This window comes from Panulirus ornatus, chromosome 2 (genome assembly GCF_036320965.1).
Source record: "Panulirus ornatus isolate Po-2019 chromosome 2, ASM3632096v1, whole genome shotgun sequence".
Lineage (NCBI taxonomy): Eukaryota > Metazoa > Arthropoda > Malacostraca > Decapoda > Palinuridae > Panulirus > Panulirus ornatus.
Genome location: NC_092225.1, coordinates 14,449,039 through 14,467,633, shown reverse-complemented (window position 1 = coordinate 14,467,633; position 18,595 = coordinate 14,449,039). Strand labels below are relative to the sequence as shown.

The 18,595-nt window shown below is 40.0% G+C and overlaps 1 protein-coding gene across 1 annotated transcript in view; it reads right to left on the bottom strand.

Moving 5' to 3' along the window:
* Positions 1 to 17,868, bottom strand: part of LOC139753493 (uncharacterized) — a 39,882-nt gene extending 22,014 nt beyond the window's left edge. Inside the window, exons 1-4 of the mRNA XM_071670108.1 lie at positions 17,803 to 17,868; positions 13,569 to 13,692; positions 8,240 to 8,331; positions 4,140 to 4,324 (exon numbers count right to left, since the gene is read on the bottom strand). Coding sequence (XP_071526209.1) covers positions 4,140 to 4,324; positions 8,240 to 8,312 — 258 coding nt within the window. The 5' untranslated portion in view covers positions 8,313 to 8,331; positions 13,569 to 13,692; positions 17,803 to 17,868. The remainder of the gene's footprint in view (positions 1 to 4,139; positions 4,325 to 8,239; positions 8,332 to 13,568; positions 13,693 to 17,802) is intronic.
* Positions 17,869 to 18,595: the final 727 nt, after the last annotated feature.

Genomic DNA, 18,595 nt, shown 5'->3' with positions numbered 1-18,595 from the left:
CTGATCCACACATCCTCTACCACTTCCGAAACCACACTGCTCTTCCCCAATCTGATGCTCTGTACATGCCTTCACCCTCTCAATCAATACCCTCCCATATAATTTCCCAGGAATACTCAACAAACTTATTCCTCTGTAATTTGAGCACTCACCTTTGTCCCCTTTGCCTTTGTACAATGGCACAATGCAAGCATTCCGCCAATCCTCAGGCACCTCACCATGAATCATACATACATTAAATAACCTTACCAACCAGTCAACAATACAGTCACCCCTTTTTTGATAAATTCCACTGCAATACCATCCACACCCGCTGCCTTGCCGGCTTTCATCTTCCGCAAAGCTTTTACTACCTCTTCTCTGTTTACCAAATCATTTTCCCTAACCCTCTCACTTTGCACACCACCTCGACCAAAACACCCTATATCTGCCACTCTATCATCAAACACTTTCAACAAACCTTCAAAATACTCACCCCATCTCCTTCTCACATCACCACTACTTGTTATCACCTCCCCATTAGCCCCCTTCACTGAAGTTCCCATTTGTTCCCTTGTCTTACGCACTTTATTTACCTCCTTCCAAAACATCTTTTTATTCTCCCTAAAATTTAATGATACTCTCTCACCCCAACTCTCATTTGCCCTCTTTGTCACCTCTTGTACCTTTCTCTTGACCTCCAGCCTCTTTCTTTTATACATCTCCCACTCATTTGCATTATTTCCCAGCAAAAATCTTCCAAATGCCTCTCTCTTCGCTTTCACTAATAATCTTACTTCTTCATCCCAACACTCACTACCCTTTCTAATCAACCCACCTCCCACGCTTCTCATGCCACAAGCATCTTTTGCGCAAGCCATCACTGCTTCCCTAAATACATCCCATTCCTCCCCCACTCCCCTTACCTTTGTTCTCACCTTTTTCCATTCTGTACTCAGTCTCTCCTGGTACTTCCTCACACAAGTCTCCTTCCCAAGCTCACTTACTCTCACCACTTTCTTCACCCAAACATTCTCTCTTCTTTTCTGAAAATCTCTACAAATCTTCACCTTCGCCTCCACAAGAAAATGATCATACATCCCTCCAGTTGCACCTCTCAGCACATTAACATCCAAAAGTCTCTCTTTCGCGCGCCTATCAATTAGCATGTAATCCATTAACGCTCTCTGGCCATCTCTCCTACTCACATACGTATACTTATGTATATCCCTTTTTTAAACCAGGTATTCCCAATCACCAGTCCTTTTTCAGCACATAAATCTACAAGCTCTTCACCGTTTCCATTCACAACACTGAACACCCCTATTATACCAATTACTCCCTCAACTGCTGCATTACTCACCTTTGCATTCAAATCACCCATCACTATAACCTGGTCTCGTGCCCAGGCGCATATGCACCAATAATCACCCATCTCTCTCCATCATCAATACCCATTTTTGCTTTACGAGATAATGTTCTTGACTTCCACACATTTTTCAATGCTCCCAGAACTTTCGCCCCCTTCCCCACCCTATGATTCACTTCCTGCTTCCATGGTTCCATCCACTGCCAAATCCACTCCCAGATATCTAAAAACTTCACTTCCTCCAGTTTTTCTCCATTCAAACTTACCTCCCACTTGACTTGACCCTCAACCCTACTGTACCTAATAACCTTGCCCTTATTCACATTTTCTCTCAACTTTTTTCTTTCACACACTTTCCCAATTCAGTCACCAGATTCTGCAGTTTCTCACATGAATCAGCCACCAGCGCTGTAACATCAGCGAATAACAACTGACTCACTTCCCAAGCTCTCTCATCCACAACAGACTGCATACTTGCCCCTCTTTCCAAAACTCTTCCATTCACCTCCCTAACAATCCCATCCATAAACAAATTAAACAACCATGGAGACATCACACACCCCTGCTGCAAACTTACATTCACTGAGAACCAATCACTTTCCTCTCTTCCTACACGTACACATGCCTTACATCCTCGATAAAAACTTTTCACTGCTTCTAACAACTTGCCTCCCACACCATATATTCTTAATACCTTCCACAGAGCATCTCCATCAACTCTGTCATATGCCTTCTCCAGATCAATAAATGCTACATACAAATCCATTTGCTTTTCTAAGTATTTCTCACATACATTCTTCAAAGCAAACACCTGATCCACACATCCTCTACCACTTCTGAAACCACTCTGCTCTTCCCCAATCTGATGCTCTGTACATGCCTTCACCCTCTCAATCAATACCCTCCCATATAATTTCCCAGGAATACTCAACAAACTTAAACCTCTGTAATTTGAGCACTCACCTTTGTCCCCTTTGCCTTTGTACAATGGCACTTTGCAAGCATTCCGCCAATCCTCAGGCACCTCACCATGAATCATACATACATTAAATAACCTTACCATCCAGTCAACAATACAGTCACCCCCTTTTTTAATAAATTCCACTGCAATACCATCCAAACCCACAGCCTTGCCGGCTTTCATCTTCCGCAAAGCTTTTACTACCTCTTCTCTGTTTACCAAATCATTTTCCCTAACCCTCTCACTTTGCACACCACCTCGACCAAAACACCCTATATCTGCCACTCTATCATCAAACACATTCAACAAACCTTCAAAATACTTACTCCATCTCCTTCTCACATCACCACTACTTGTTATCACCTCCCCATTAGCCCCCTTCACTGAAGTTCCCATTTGTTCCCTTGTCTTACGCACTTTATTTACCTCCTTCCAAAACATCTTTTTATTCTCCCTAAAATTTAATGATACTCTCTCACCCCAACTCTCATTTGCCCTCTTTTTCACTTCTTGCACCTTTCTCTTGACCTCCTGCCTCTTTCTTTTATACATCTTTCCACTCATTTGCATTATTTCCCAGCAAAAATCTTCCAAATGCCTCTCTCTTCGCTTTCATTAATAATCTTACTTCTTCATCCCACCACTCACTACCCTTTCTAATCAACCCACCTCCCATGCTTCTCATGCCACAAGCATCTTTTGCGCAAGCCATCACTGCTTCCCTAAATACATCCCATTCCTCTCCCACTCCCCTTACCTCCTTTGTTCTCACCTTTTTCCATTCTGTACTCAGTCTCTCCTGGTACTTCCTCACACAAGTCTCCTTCCCAAGCTCACTTATTCTCACCATTCTCTTCACCCAAACATTCTCTCTTCTTTTCTGAAAACCTCTACAAATCTTCACCTTCACCTCCACAAGATAATGATCAGACATTCCTCCAGTTGCACCTCTCAGCACATTAACATCCAAAAGTCTCTCTTTCGCGCGCCTATCAATTAGCATGTAATCCAATAATGCTCTCTGGCCATCTCTCCTACTCACATACGTATACTTATGTATATCCCTTTTTTAAACCAGGTATTCCCAATCACCAGTCCTTTTTCAGCACATAAATCTACAAGCTCTTCACCATTTCCATTTACAACACTGAACACCCCCATGTATACCAATTATTCCCTCAACTGCCGCATTACTCACCTTTGCATTCAAATCACCCATCACTATAACCTGGTCTCGTGCCCAGGTGCATATGCACCTATAATCATCCATCTCTCTCCATCAACTTTCAGTTTTACCCATACCAATCTCAAGTTTACTTTCTTACACTCTACCACGTACTCCCACCAGTCCTGTTTCAGGAGTAGTGCTACTCCTTCCCTTGCTCTTGTCTTCTCACTAACCCCTGACTTTACTCCCAAGACATTCCCAAACCACTCTTCCCCTTTACCCTTGAGCTTTGTTTCAGTCAGAGCCAAAACATCCAGATTCCTTTCCTCAAACATACTACCTATCTCTCCTTTTTTTCTCATCTTGGTTACATCCACACACATTTAGACACCCCAATCTGAGCCTTCGAGGAGGATGAGCACTCCCCGCATGACTCCTTCTTCTGTTTCCCCTTTTAGAAAGTTAAAATATAAGGATGGGAGGGTTTCTAGCCCCCCGCTCCCGTCCTCTTTAGTTGCCTTCTACGACATGTGAGGAATGCGTCGTATAATTTTTTTTCATTACATATAACAATCTTTCTAGCAGAGTTCTGTGGTTTTTCAATCTTATCCATGTGTGGTGTAAGTAAATCCATTCTACATAAAGTATTGAAAGAAATTTACCTGGCTGGGTATGGGGTTAAATAGGTTAGGGTTAGGATCTGGATGGTTGCGCGTCGGTGCTCCAGCTGGAAAATGCCTTTGACAGGCATGGACAGCTAAACGCCCATCATCAAGCCCTAATACTGTCATCCACCTTTGGTGAACTTCCTCATCCTTGCTCTTTCTGGCTGAGTACACAACCACACCTGTATAATAAAAAGTTACAATATCTTTTATATACTGCAGCAGTAGAAATACTGAAAACACACTAGAGATGACACAATAGGTAATTTTATAGTTCCCAGCCAGTTATCTTCTAAAATATCATGGCCATCTCCCAGTGAATGATGTGTTCCAAAGTATTTTCACAGCAGAGGATACAGTAGCCCCAACAACAGTGAAATGGAACTGGGAGAGGGTCTTAGAAGACACTGCACCAAGAAAAGATATAAACAAAATTCTAAAGGATGCCCATCCATATAAAGCTCATGGTCCTGAAGAAATACCTTCACATGTACTGATGACGTATGCAGATACACTTGACACAGCACTTAAAATGTTATTAAGGATGTCACTGGAAAAGGAATAGTGAGTGACATGGGAGTGGAAGTGGACAAGTGTAATACCAAGTTTTAAGAACAGACATGGAGAAAACACATTGAACTACAAAACAGTTTCCCTGATGAGTGTGGTTTGTTGAGTACTGTAAAAGATAATCAGAAAGTAAATGGATGACTTCTTGTAAAGGAGAAACTACCAAAGTGAGGGATAATATGGTTTCAGGAAAAGGTGATCATATATAATGAGCCAGTTAGATTTCTATGAGAGGGTGAGTTCCACTTTAGACAAAAGTAAAGGCAGGGAGGATTGTCTGTATCCGGACTACCAGAAAGCATGAGCCTGTACCATATAAGGGAATAGTAAAGAAGCTGGAACTTCAAGCAGTAATAAGAGGAGGAACTACTGAGATGGATAAAAAATTATCTTACCAGAAGGGAACAAAGGATGTATGCAAGGGGAGACTTCTCAAAATGACTTCAGGTCACAAGTGTCATGCCACATGGTTCTGTTCTGGGACCAGTGCTCAACTTAATCTGTATAGATGACTTATCTGTAGGTTTGAACTCCTACCTGAATGTTTGCAGATGATGCTAGAATTATGAGGGGGTAAAAAAAAGAGGACTGCATCTACCTATAAAGGGACTTACATGTATTTCGAAGTTGGTGCAGCTAATTGTTGATGAAATTCAACCTAAATAAATGTTAAGAAATGAGGAAGATATACAGTGAAAGATGGACTCAATATGAATATTATCTAGTGAATAATACGTAGCAGGTATGTGTGTGTGTGTGTGTGAGAGGTACCTACTTGCAAGCCAACATTGTGTCTAACCTGTTGCCAGAGCCCCTTGTTACAAGCATAATGAAGGAGACAAACTGTTTAATGGTAAATATCAGAATAACATTGAAGTATTTAGATAAGAAATTTTTCAACAAGCTATGCACATTGCATAGTAGGCTAAAACTAAAATATACTTCTCAAGTTTGGTCACAGCACTTAAAGCACAAAGAACTAATAGAGAAGATTCAGAGGAGAGCAACAAAGATAGTATCTAAATCAAGAGAGGAAGTGAAGTGTTTTGATATCTGGGAGTGGATTTAGCAGCGGATGGAACCATGGAAGCGGAAGTGAGTCACAGGGTGGGGGAGGGGGCAAAGGTTCTGGGAGCATTGAAGAATAAAGAATGTGTGGAAGGCGAGAACATTATCACGGAGATCAAAAATGGGTATATTTGAAGGAATAGTGGTTCCAACAATGTTATGTGGTTGTGAGGCATGGGCTATAGATAGGGTTGTGCAGAGAGGGTGGATGCGTTGGAAATGAGATGTTTGAGGACAATATGTGGTGTGAGGTGGTTTGATCGAGTAAGTAATGAAAGGGTAAGAGAGATGTGTGGTAATAAAAAGAGTGTGGTTGAGAGAGCAGAAGAGGGTGTTTTGAAATGGTTTGGTCACATGGAGAAAATGAGTGAGGAAAGATTGACAAAGAGGATATATGTGTCAGAGGTGGAGGGAACGAGGAGAAGTGGGAGACCAAATTGGAGGTGGAAAGATGGAGTAAAAAGGATTTTGAGTGATAAGGGCCTGAACATGCAGGAGGGTGAAAGGAGTGCAAGGAATAGAGTGAATTGGAACGATGTTATACCAGGGTCAACATGCTGTCAATGGATTGAACCAGGGCATGTGAAGCGTCTGGGGTAAACCATGGAAAGTTTTGTGGGGCCTGGATGTGGAAAGGGAGCTGTGGTTTTGGTGCATTATACGTGACAGCTAGAGACTGAGTGTGAACGAATGTGGCCCTTGTCGTCTTTTCCTAGCGCTACCTCGCGCACAAGCGGGGGAGTGGGTTGTCATTTCATGTGTGACAGGGTGGCTACGGGAATGAATAAGGGCAGACAGTATGAATTATGTACATGTGTATATGTATATGTCTGTGTGTGTATATATATATGTATACATTGAGATGTAAGGTATGTATATGTGCATGTGTGGACGTGTATATATATACATGTGTATGTGGGTGGGTTGGGCCATTCTTTCGTCTGTTTCCTTGCGCAACCTCGCTAACGCGGGAGACAGCGACAAAGTATAATCAATAAATGAATATAAATATACATCTGGAGAAGGAATATGATAGAGTTGCATTGTGGAAGGTTTTAAGAGTAAATGGTGTGGGAGATAAGTTGTTAGAAGCAGTGAAAAGTTTTACCAAAAATGTAAGGCATGTGTACAAGAAGGAAGAGAGGAGAGTGATTGGTTCCCAGTGAATGTAGGTCTGCAGCAGGGGTGTATGATGTCCCCATGGTTGTTTGTTTTTGGAAGGGATGGTTAGAGAGGTAAAGGCAGGAGTTTTGGAGAGAGGGGCAAGTATGCAGTCTCTTGGGGATGAGAGGGCCTGGGAAGTGAGTCAGTTGTTGTTTGCCGATGATACAGCTCTAGTGGCTGATTCATGTGAGAAACTGCAGAGGTTGGTGACTGAGTTTGGAAAAGTGTGTGAAAGCAGAAAGTTGAGAGTACATGTGAATAAGAGCAAGGTTATTAGGTTCAGTAGGGTTGAGGGATAAGTAAATTGGGATGCAAATTTGAATGGAGAAAAATTGGAGGAAGTGAAGTGTTTCAGACATCTAGGAATGGATTTAGCAGCAGATGGAACCATGGAAGCGGAAGTGAGTCAGGATGGGGGAGGGAGCGTAGGTTCTGGGAGCAATGAAGAATGTATGGAAGGAGAGAACGTTATTTCGGAGAGCAAAAATGGGTATGTTAGAAGGAACAGGAGTTTCAACACTGTCATATGGTTGCGAGGCATGGGCTGTAGATAGAGTTATACAGAGGAGGGTGGATGTGTTGGAAATGAAATGTTTGAGGACAACGTGTGCTGTGAGGTGATTTGATCGAGACAGTAATGAATGGGTAAGAGAGATGTGTGGAAATAAAAAGTGTGGTTGAGAGAGCAGAAGAGGGTGTGCTAAAATGGTTTAGACATATGGAGAGAATAAGTGAGGAAAGATTGACAAAGGAGATATATGTGTCAGAAGTGGAGGGAACAAGGAGAAGCAGGAGACCAAATTGGAGGTGGAAGGGAGTGAAAAAGAATTTGAGTGATTGGGGCGTGAACGAATGTGGCCTTTTTTGTCCGCTTCTGGCACTGCCTTGATGGGGGGGATGCTGTTTTGTGTGTGGCGGTATGGCTACAGGAATGGATGAAGGCAGCAAGCATGGATATGTACATGTGTATACATGTATATGTCTGCGTATGTATACGTGCATGTGTGGGCATTTATGTATATACATGTGTATGTGGGTAGGTTGAGCCATCCCTGGTCTGTTTCCTTGCGCTACCTCACTAACGCAGGAGATGGCGGTTAAGTATAATGAATATAAATAAATACATATACACACACAATAAAGAACTTTTGAGTTTATTTTCAGTACTCTCTATTATTACAAATCATGAAACTACTGCTTTCTTCAAATGAGTATGCTTTTTTCAATATCAAGCATATCCTTTCAGTTTTTAGTCTTATCAGATATGTCTTTAGCTGATAAAAAAGAAAACTCACCTGGAGAGGAAGCACCACAACCTGGTACGTGGCATCTTCTTGACACCACCCTGATATCCCCACTAACTGACATGACTTTCAGCCAGAGTTATCTGATGAAATTGAAGAACTTTGCATGAGGCACTAAATTTTTCACCATATTTCCTTAGATCTAATTTAAGACTTTTGTAATAAATAGAACACAAAAATGATTGTGAAAGCAACTGATTATCTTTTTCAAAATATTCCCTAACATTTAGTTCAATTTCTTCTTGTTTCTTACTTTGTATGGTATTGCAATTATGATTTTATCACAAGAGTACAGTCTAGAGCTAGGGTTCCCAACCTGGGATACATTTGTACTTCTCAAGGAGAACTTCAAAAAGTCTGAGAGTATAACTATGGTGTACTGCTGTATAGTGTACACCATGATTATTGTAGAACATAAGCAATATATAACACCCTTGTTACAAATCAGTATAAAATCCTTATATGGTCTTATACAAATTTCATGATCATATAAAATCAATATAATTTATACATCTTTGCTTCTTTATTTTTAGGGGTACATGGGAACCTGCCAAAATGCCTATGGGATTCAGAGGAACAAAAGTATTGGGAACCCCTGGTATAGAGGTACCGTGACTTAGTTCACTCTGATAAGGTAAAACTGAAATGAAATGTAATTTGATTTAAACAAAATTGGAGAAGTATGAAAGGAAGGTAACAGAAAGCTTTAATGGAAGTGCAGTGAATTTAGGAATGCAGTCATGTGTGAATAAGTGTTTAAAATCTTTACAGAAACACTACTAAAAGTTGTAGAATTAGTACTTGGACACAAAGTGGTGAGAAACAGGAATAAAAAGGGCAAAGCATGGTGGTCAGAAGATATTAGAAATGCTGTGGAAGAAAAGAAATGCATATGGTAGATTGCTCAATATAAATGTACCAATGGAAGCTCAGCAAAGGAGGGAAGGATACAAAACATGTAAGTGGAGTGTTTAGAAACTGACAGAGGAAAGCAAAGAAAGAGTAGATGAATATTTTAAAAGAAAGTTAAGTGAAAAGTTTTGGGATAATAAGAAACTATACTGGAAGGAGGTTAAAAAAGGAAAGAGGTGGATGTAAGAGAGAAAATGTTGATGTGAGAAGTAAAGAAGAGGAATTGCTGTATCAAAAGGAGGAAGTGAAGGGAAGATGGAAAGATTATTTTGAAGAACTGATGAATGTGGGAGAAGGGGAGGCAGCAGTTGTTATATGAAGGAAGGAAGGAAGAGGATACAAGTGCCTATAGCAGAGAGGGAGCTAAGAGTGGCCATAATGAGGCTGAAGGTAGGAAAGGCACCTGGAGTGGATGGGATTGTGGCTGAAATGCTGAAGTATAGAAGAGAAAGTGTGATACAGTGGATGCATCTTATATGTAATTATGCATGGAAACAGAAGGTTGTGCATGAGGATTAGGTGCAAGCTATTATTGTCCCTTTATTCAAATGAAGAGGTGCGAAGGATGTATGTAGCAATTATAAGGGAATAAGTCCATTACGTATACCAGGAAAAGTGTATGCAAGAATATCAATTGACAGAGTGATGGATGTGACTGAATGCAGAAAAAGTAAAGAGAAAGGGGGGGGGGGGGTTAGGAAAGGTAGGGGATAAGTGGATGAGACTTTTGTTGCAAATGACCATGTTGTAAGATGACCATGGAAAAGTATTTAGCAAAAGGTAAGAAGTTGTATGCAGCTTTTATGGATCGAGAAAGCATATGACAGAGTCAAGAGGAATGCTTTGTGGGATGTGCTAAGGATATATGGTATAGGGGGACAACTGTTAGATGGTGTAAAAGCCTTCTACAGAGGAGCAACTGCATGTGTAAGAGTGGATGAAGAGCTGAGCAAAAGTTCTGGAATACATGTAGGTGTGAGGCAGGGCTGTATGATGTCACTGTGGCTTTTTGACATATATATGGATGAAGTGATAAGAGAGATGAAAGCAAAACTAGGGAAAAAGGGTGCAGGGATGGAGTGTGGCGGGTGAGATATGGTGGCTAGTGGCAAATCTGTTTGTGGATGATATTGTGTTGTTTGCAGAGAGTGAAGAGGAGTTGCAGGAGGTTGTAAGTGTGTTTTATGATGTGTGTAAGCAGAGGATATCGAAGGTAAATACAAGTAAAAGTAAAGTAATGGCGCTTGAAGGGAAACAGAGTGAAAGTATCAATTTTGTAAAACCATATAGAGTGAATGAAGAAAGTGTACTGAAATTGCTGTGGATATAGGGGCAAAAAGACTGGAAGAAGTAAGGGAATCTAAGTATCTGGGAGCTGTCTTGAGTAAGTGTGGTGATATGGAAGGAGAGATAAGGGAGAGAGCAGAACAGAGTGGAAGAGCCACTGGGTCCCTTAACAGAATACTGAAGGGTATAAGTGTAAGTATGAAAGTGACGAGAGGATTACGGAACAGCATAGTCCTCCCAACCCTGACCTACACAGCCGAAACATGGATGTGGAATGAGTCACAGAGGCCAAGAATCCAGGCTGTGAAAATTAGCTTATTGAGAAGAGCATGTGCTGTGAATAGATGGAATGAAGAAAGAAATGATAGGGTGTATGAGAGATGTGGTACAGCAAGGAAAGCAAAGGAAATGAATTGTGGAGTAAATGAATGGGTGAAATGTGATACTTTGAGGTGGTTCGGGCATGCAGAAAGAATGCAAGACTGAGAATTTACTAGGAGAGTATATGATTGCACAATTAAAAGGGTTGGTGAGAGTGGAAGTCCACCTGTGACGTGGGCAAACAGGGTGGAGAAATACTGGAAGGAGAGAAACAGAGGAAGAATGTTTGGAATGGTGTAAGCGAGGGGGGCATGTAAGGACAAGGATAAGTGGAAACCTTTGCCGTGGCCACCCCATGATGGGAGTTCCCTGAGGGAATAGGCATCAGAGAGATAGAAAGACAGATAAATAAGTAAATAGTTATCATTAAACTTATATATCATCCTGCCAACACCTAGACTGTGATCTTGCTTTACTTTAGACCCATGTATGTTACAAGAGGTTTACTCTAAAAACACCTGTTTGGCAGATAGCATGGTAACATCTGACATAAGGCATATATATAGTTACACAACTATGACTGGTAAAAATAATTCTATACAAAAAAATTTATAAAACATGAACTAACCCTTTGAGCATGAGCAATTAGAAGAGGGCAATTCCCTCAACTTGAAGTCAAGTAACCTCAGTACATTAAACGTTCCAACACAAATCAGTAAAATCAAGGATTAGAAACTATAGTTTGATGTAAGTACAGATGCAAGCACAAATACACATCACTTCCTTCTTTAAAATTAAACAGAAAATTCATGGAGTAAGTGATCTAATCAAGTTCTTTCAAATTCCAACATGATATAACCAACTCAGAGATCACTAATCAAAACCAGTATCACCTGTGTATATTAGTATCAATGAACAATTCATATCCATTAACTGAAGGGTAACATGACAAGTAATCTGAAAAGTGACTGATATTAACAAAACTTCATATGAGACAGTAAAGTCTAGAACATAAGCACAAATGAACTGATGTCTGATCCAGCTCAGTTTCAAACAAAGGATGAACCTGAATAGAGGTACTAATCTCAAAATTTAAGATCCTAAACATAAATAAGATTAGCAGTTGAAGAATAAAGTTTAAGGCATATACAAAAATTAATTGTACTGATGCATCAATCATCTTGTAGCAAATCTCAGTGGATACCAGATTTTCTGTTTGCAAATACAACCTACTGTGAGGATCTGCATTAATTAACTGCACCACCACATCAGAGCCCAACTAGTTTCAGAGTTAAATTGTAATGCAATATGTATGTGTGTGTGTGATTACTGACTGTGTGTTGCAGTAGGGGATCTTTACACTTGAATTGCCCTGTCTCTTAACCCTGTATATAGGTACCATGTCTTTATTCCTATGTATGTATGCTTACATACATACACACCCTAACCTGTCAGTTGCCCATTTCAATGACCAGCCCCTGTGGACCAGCTCCCGCAATAAGGATTTGGGTCTGGGTTTGGTTCCAGGTGGCCCATGCATACACATGGGCCAATAATACAAACTACAACACCACAGAGGTCTGTAAGTAATCATATATTAGTCCTATACAGGAAAGGGTTTTTACACTCGAGCCCAATCTCTTGAACACCCTCTACTATTATACAGCCTCTTTAATTTATGTATGCCGTCTAGATTAACTGTCTTCAGTTAATCTGTTCCAATCATCTACCACCCTTATACTATAAAAGTAATTCTTTACACCTAATCTAAAAGTTCCTTACATGATTTCATGTTATGTCCTCTGGTTCCTCTATCCCTACATCTCTCAAAATACAGTCCACTTCATTGATTTCTTTTAAAAACTGAAGGTCATGATTAGGTCACCTACACTTTTCTCTCTTCCAAGGTAGGTAAATTTATAGCCTCCAGCCTTTCCCTGTAGCTTAAGTCTCTTAACTCTTGAGCCATCTTTGTTGCATTCCTTTGGACCTTCTCTGTGCATTCTTTGTGCTTCTTTAGGTATGGTGACCACACCTGAGAAGCATATTCTAGTTTTGTCCTTATGTAAGATATGAATAGCTTGCTAAATTTTATTTATCCATATCCTTGAAAGCTAGGGACAATGTTTACTCCTAACTCCCTCTCATGAACAGAATCTTAAGGCTTACTTCTCACAGAGTAATAATCATATTGAGGCCTTCTTTCACTCTGTCCTACCCACACTACTTTACATTTGCTAGGGTTGAATTTCATCAACCTCATTTAAAACCAACTTTGGAGTCTGTTTACGTCCCCTTGTAAGCTGATGCAATCCTCTTCACTTTTCACTTCCCTCATAACTTCTACATCATCTGCAAACATATTCATATACGATTTTAAAAGTCATTAATGTAGATTAAGAAGAGTAATGGCCCCAGAACCAAACCCTGTGGAACTCAGTCACCTCAACCCATCCAGAAAAGGCTTCACTGACATACATCCTTTCTTCCCTCTCAATGAAGGAATTTTCCCCTTATTCCTGCCTAGTGATTCAGCTTATAACCAGCCTCTGATGTGGTGCAGTGTCAAATGCCTTTTGGAAGTTCAGACACAAACAGTCTACTCAGCCTTCCCTTTTGTCCAAGACTGAACTCATTCTCTCGCAAAACACAGTGGTTAGTTACACAGGATGTGTGTGAGGGTGTGTGCTTATTAATCTTATTAAACTAAGTTCAGTGTCACCCAAGTGATTAGAATCCTAAACAAACATTCTGATTTTGCATGCTGTAGTTATATCATTACTGGACAGGTATAACACACCTTAATGTGGAGCAATTCCAAGTGCCAGCCAATCTAGGCAGGTCTAGCAGATGGATAAGTGTGACATCATAGCGCCTTAGTCAGGAAGCCCTAAGGTGCCACGTGTCTGAGTCTGTAATACAACCTGAGGGGACAAAGGGCAATTAGATTTTGACTGATCAAGAGGGAATACAAATAGCCCTCTGTCTTTAAGTCAAGGCATTAATTCACTGATGCAAGCAATGCTAATACCATTTTGTGACAAATATCATTTTGCAAGACTGCCTATGAATGACACTGTGGGGTGCCCAAGCAATTCCCGACTCTGACAAGTTAGGGAAGAGAAAACAAAAAGCCAGCCAAGTTAGATTTTGACTGGTCAAGAGGGAATACCAACAGCCCTCTGTCTACAGGTTAAGACATTATTTCCTGGATGCAAGCAATGCTAACACCATTTTGTGAGTGCCCATCAATGACATGATGAGGTGCCTAATCCCCTGACTCTGATAAGTAAGTGTAGAAATAAAAGCAGCCAGCTAAGTGAGTAGCTGATTTGTCTGTGGGGACCCTCCCTCTGTGCATGATTGCATTTGTGTGTGTGAGCCAAGTGTTGGACCCTGAAGTGAAATACTATCCCCTTCGCTCCATCTAGCCACTGGGTGAAAAGGTGTCACTCTTCAACAAAGCTACTGAGGAGCTGGAAAACAAAAGTATGGAGAATATAGAAGCAAATGGGCATTATCTCAACCAAACTGTGCACCATTTCTGAGCACCTCAAATAAATTGTCTCCTTGTACCTTGACTACCAGGCCTTAGACTTTTTTAAGAGACAGAGAGTGTTCTAAAACTAATAGGAGGGGACGATGTTATGGCCACAAAGATAAAAATTTTGCTCTGGCTACATATTACACATCATAAAGCTCACAAATTTCCATGTAATATACTTACCTTACCATCAAGTAAATTACACAATTGACTCAACAGAATTAGTATGAATGTAGCTGGAATACCTGCACCCTACAAATGTTGAAGAATAAATTATAACAGATGAAGCCAAATGCCCTTGTAGGCAGAAGTTGGTAGGCAGCCAATGACCAGGGAGGTATATTACCTGCACTATCCACCTGGGTATTGGAAGAGTAAGTGACAGCTGCTTAGAGCCAGCATTTCAGTGGTTGTAAAGCTGCACTCCTCTGACCTAGGAAACTGCCTTTCCTTTCTTCCTAACCTGCACATGGACTACTGGCATTCTGTCTACAAACATACAATCTCCCCTTGTCACACATAACATTTGACAATGCTTAACTCACACAGCTCATTTGTCGTAACTCTAGATTTTCCTGTGTGGATCACTGTGCTAGCCCTGTCTTTTGGTAATATACTGGGAGCAATAGACAGAAGTAGTAGGTAGGAGCATTAGGAAGGGTAGTTAGCAGGGCCTTAGGTAAGAACCTCTGCAAACACTGCACTAGACTTGCCCTCTTCCAGTGACCTATGAAGGGTGAGGCATAAAGGCTAAGAAGTGGCACTAGAGTTCACCAGCTATGGAGAGTACTACTGTGCCCAGCCCCTTAAGGGAGTACCAGAATGGAATAGGCATCAGAGATACAGATAGATAAACAGATAGATAGCACTCTCACCAGTGAAAGAACCCATGTATGTGCGCGAATCCTAAGTGTGTTTATGCATATGTGAACTCCAGCAATGGCTGACCCTAGTGATCCACCACCTTCAACCTTTGCCTAGGACAGCACCTTCAGCCCAGGTGTACATTGCCCAAATATTTCTACCCACGTTGTGAGCAAACTAGAGCACTCTAACCAATATAGTGCCAGTGACGCCACTTTGTAAGCCAATGAAAGAGCATACTTACCTTTCTCTATACTGAAACTCAAGTGTTTTTACACAAGGAGGCATGCTTGAAGCCTTCCTATATTGAGATCATGCATATGGCACTGCTGCAATGACTGCTGATGGATCTGAATAAAGCATATGACAGGGTTCAAAGAGATGCTCTGTGGAAGGTGCTATGAGTATATGGTATCTATCAAGGGAATATGGCATGTGTGTAAATGGGATGAGAGGAGGGTAAGTGGTTTTGAGTGAAGTTGGGTCTGCAAAAAGGGTGTGATGTCACCAAGGCTGCTTAATCTGTTTATGGGTAAGGTGGTGAGAGAAGAAACAGATGAGTATGAAGTCTGTTGGGGTGGGGATTATGAAAGGTGATGACAGTTCTTGTGGCAGACTGGAGTGAAAAACTGCAAAAGCTGGTGTCTCAGTTTAGAAGCATATGTGAAAGTTGAGTTAACGTAAAAAAAAAAAAAAGAGCAAGGTTATAAAGTTTAGCAGGGTCTAGAGACAGGCTGACTGGAGTGTGACTTTGAATGAATAGCAGGGGTGCTTCAGATACCTGAAGATGGATATGGCAGCAAATGAAACTATGGAATATGAAGTTTGCCATAGAGTGGGTAAGGGGGTACAAAGTTCGGAGGGCAATTAGGAGTGCGTGGAAAATAAGGTAAAATATGGGTATGTTTGATGGCATGATAGTCCTAACTACCGTAAGAACGTAAGGCGTGAGCCCTAGATCAGAAAGTACAGAGAGAGAGAGAGAGAGAGAGAGAGAGAGAGAGAGAGAGAGAGAGAGAGAGAGAGAGAGAGAGAGAGTGAGAGAGAGGATGTGCTGGAAATGAAATGACCGAAGACAAAATGTGGTGCTAGTAGGGTTGATGGAATAAGAAATGTTAGGGTAAGGGAGTGGTATGATAGTAAGAAGAGTATCGTTCAGCTGAAATGGGGATAGGGGGGAGACCAAATGCTTTAGGCATATGGAAGAGATGAGTGAGAAACTAAGAAGGTATACATGTCACAGGAGTAGGGGACACGGAGAAAGGGAAGAGAAAGAGAAGCTCGAACAAGAGACGGAAGTATTACGAGAAAGGTACTTTGAGGGGTAAAGTTTTAATCATGCAGGAGGGTATGAGGCTTGCATCAGAAAGAATGAATTGGAGCAATGCAGTATGCACGAATAATGGGAACATGTCAATGGACTGAATCAGGACCACTGAAGCGGTCAGGAAAAGTCACAGGACGAGAACTCTAGTTTCGGTAAGGGTGAGCATATGATGATATTCTTTTCCTAGCATTACATCAATATATGGTAAATGGCCGATCATATATATATATATATATATATATATATATATATATATATATATATATATATATATATATATATATATATTTTATATATATGTATATATATATATATATATATATATATATATATATATATATATATATATATATATATATATATATATATATAATTGGTAATATAATGACGGTGCTAGGATAACTAAATAATACGAAAATGTGGTTAATGTTTAGAAATTTAATGTCAACGTCATACTTCGATGTACGAAGCTTGCTATTGGAGGGGTGCAAGATTTGTGAAAACATAGTTTACTAGAATAACCCAACTATGTTGCAACTATTTTCTCCAAGAGTCTGCTTAGGTTGCATATATTCTTTATTCTCTGCTTAGACTATCTTCTTTAGTTATCCATTTACGAGCAAGAATTATGTGGTAGCTTTATAATATAGATTAACTACATAGAATTTCACCCTAGGGTACAATGTCACATATCCACTTATTTATGAGATGCCTGCTACACGATTTAACTTAATTGGCACGTTAACTTAAAACGTATATTCTTATCTATTGCAAGGTTCAAGCAACGGCTGTTGTTAAAGATAGGAGGCAAATACAATTCATATTATCATTTAAACATGGGAAAATCATGTCATACAATTTACATTGAACAACTACCACTACCATATCCCAGATGAAATAATTTTTCATCCGTTTTTCTTCAAACGATTTCGTTAAGTAGAGCCATAACTACTATTTATTGTGCATCGAACCATTTCATAGTAAATCTTCATAGTTAGTATCTTCATAGTACCTTTGAAGATACTAACCCTTATTATCCTGAGTGTTTATGTGCTAAAGAATTTGAAATGAAGTTGAGGTAACATTCAGTATCTTAAGTAAATATCCATATATTCAATGCTATCATCATTCTTATTTGCTCATTGTTTATCTATCTCTTACGATACATCGTATCATTTGCCTTATAACAGCCACTGTCACGACCCTTTATCTTAAAAGTCTAAAGTAACAAGCAAGTATCTGGATCCTCCTTCCTTCCCTAACCATCCTAAAATGATTCAAATTCTTACGCGACCTTACCTCTTATAAATATAAACTCGCATACGGCGCCGTCCCGAAAATGGCGTCGATACAGATGGCAGCACTGCCGGGCCAAGCTTAGTCGCTTTGTAGTTGATGGATCAAGAAAGCCCCGTTTCCATTAAGATTACATATATTTATCATATACCCCCGTTTATTAATATTATTGTAGTAATATATATTTTTTTTCTTAATATGAACTCATTACTAAGCTACAAAATATTTCTGATATTTTTTATTTACTTTTCCCTAAATATGTTTTGATGTCTCATGATTGGTTATACATATTGTAATCATACATACAGCTATACGGTATTAAATTGTTACCGAACATTCTTAATGTATAAATTTGTTGCATAACATTTCAGCGTGTGAGCGTGATTGAATTGTGTTGTAAAATTACTTGTTTAAAGTGGGATGGAGTTTAATAATGGTTCCTCCCCAAATATTTTATCTTATCTTTAGTGCTGAGCGTCACACCGTTTATAACTTACACAATCAACTTTTCCTAAACCAATATTTTGCTCCATCCTTTCTTCCCTTTTTCTTTAGCTTTGATACTCTGTTGCATCCAGTAACACTGAAGTCCTATTGATAATGTAAAGTTAATTGTCGTGTTGCTATGTCCCATTTTATCTTAATGTTAGATTTGTAACGAGTTATTCTGCCCATTCGCCAATTTTCTTTATTTAGATATTTTTTTACACAATTACTGATTGACCTTTCTGTGATGTCTGTATATACTTCTTAAACTACAGAAATAAGCTGGTGACGAGTAATGTACTCTAACTTA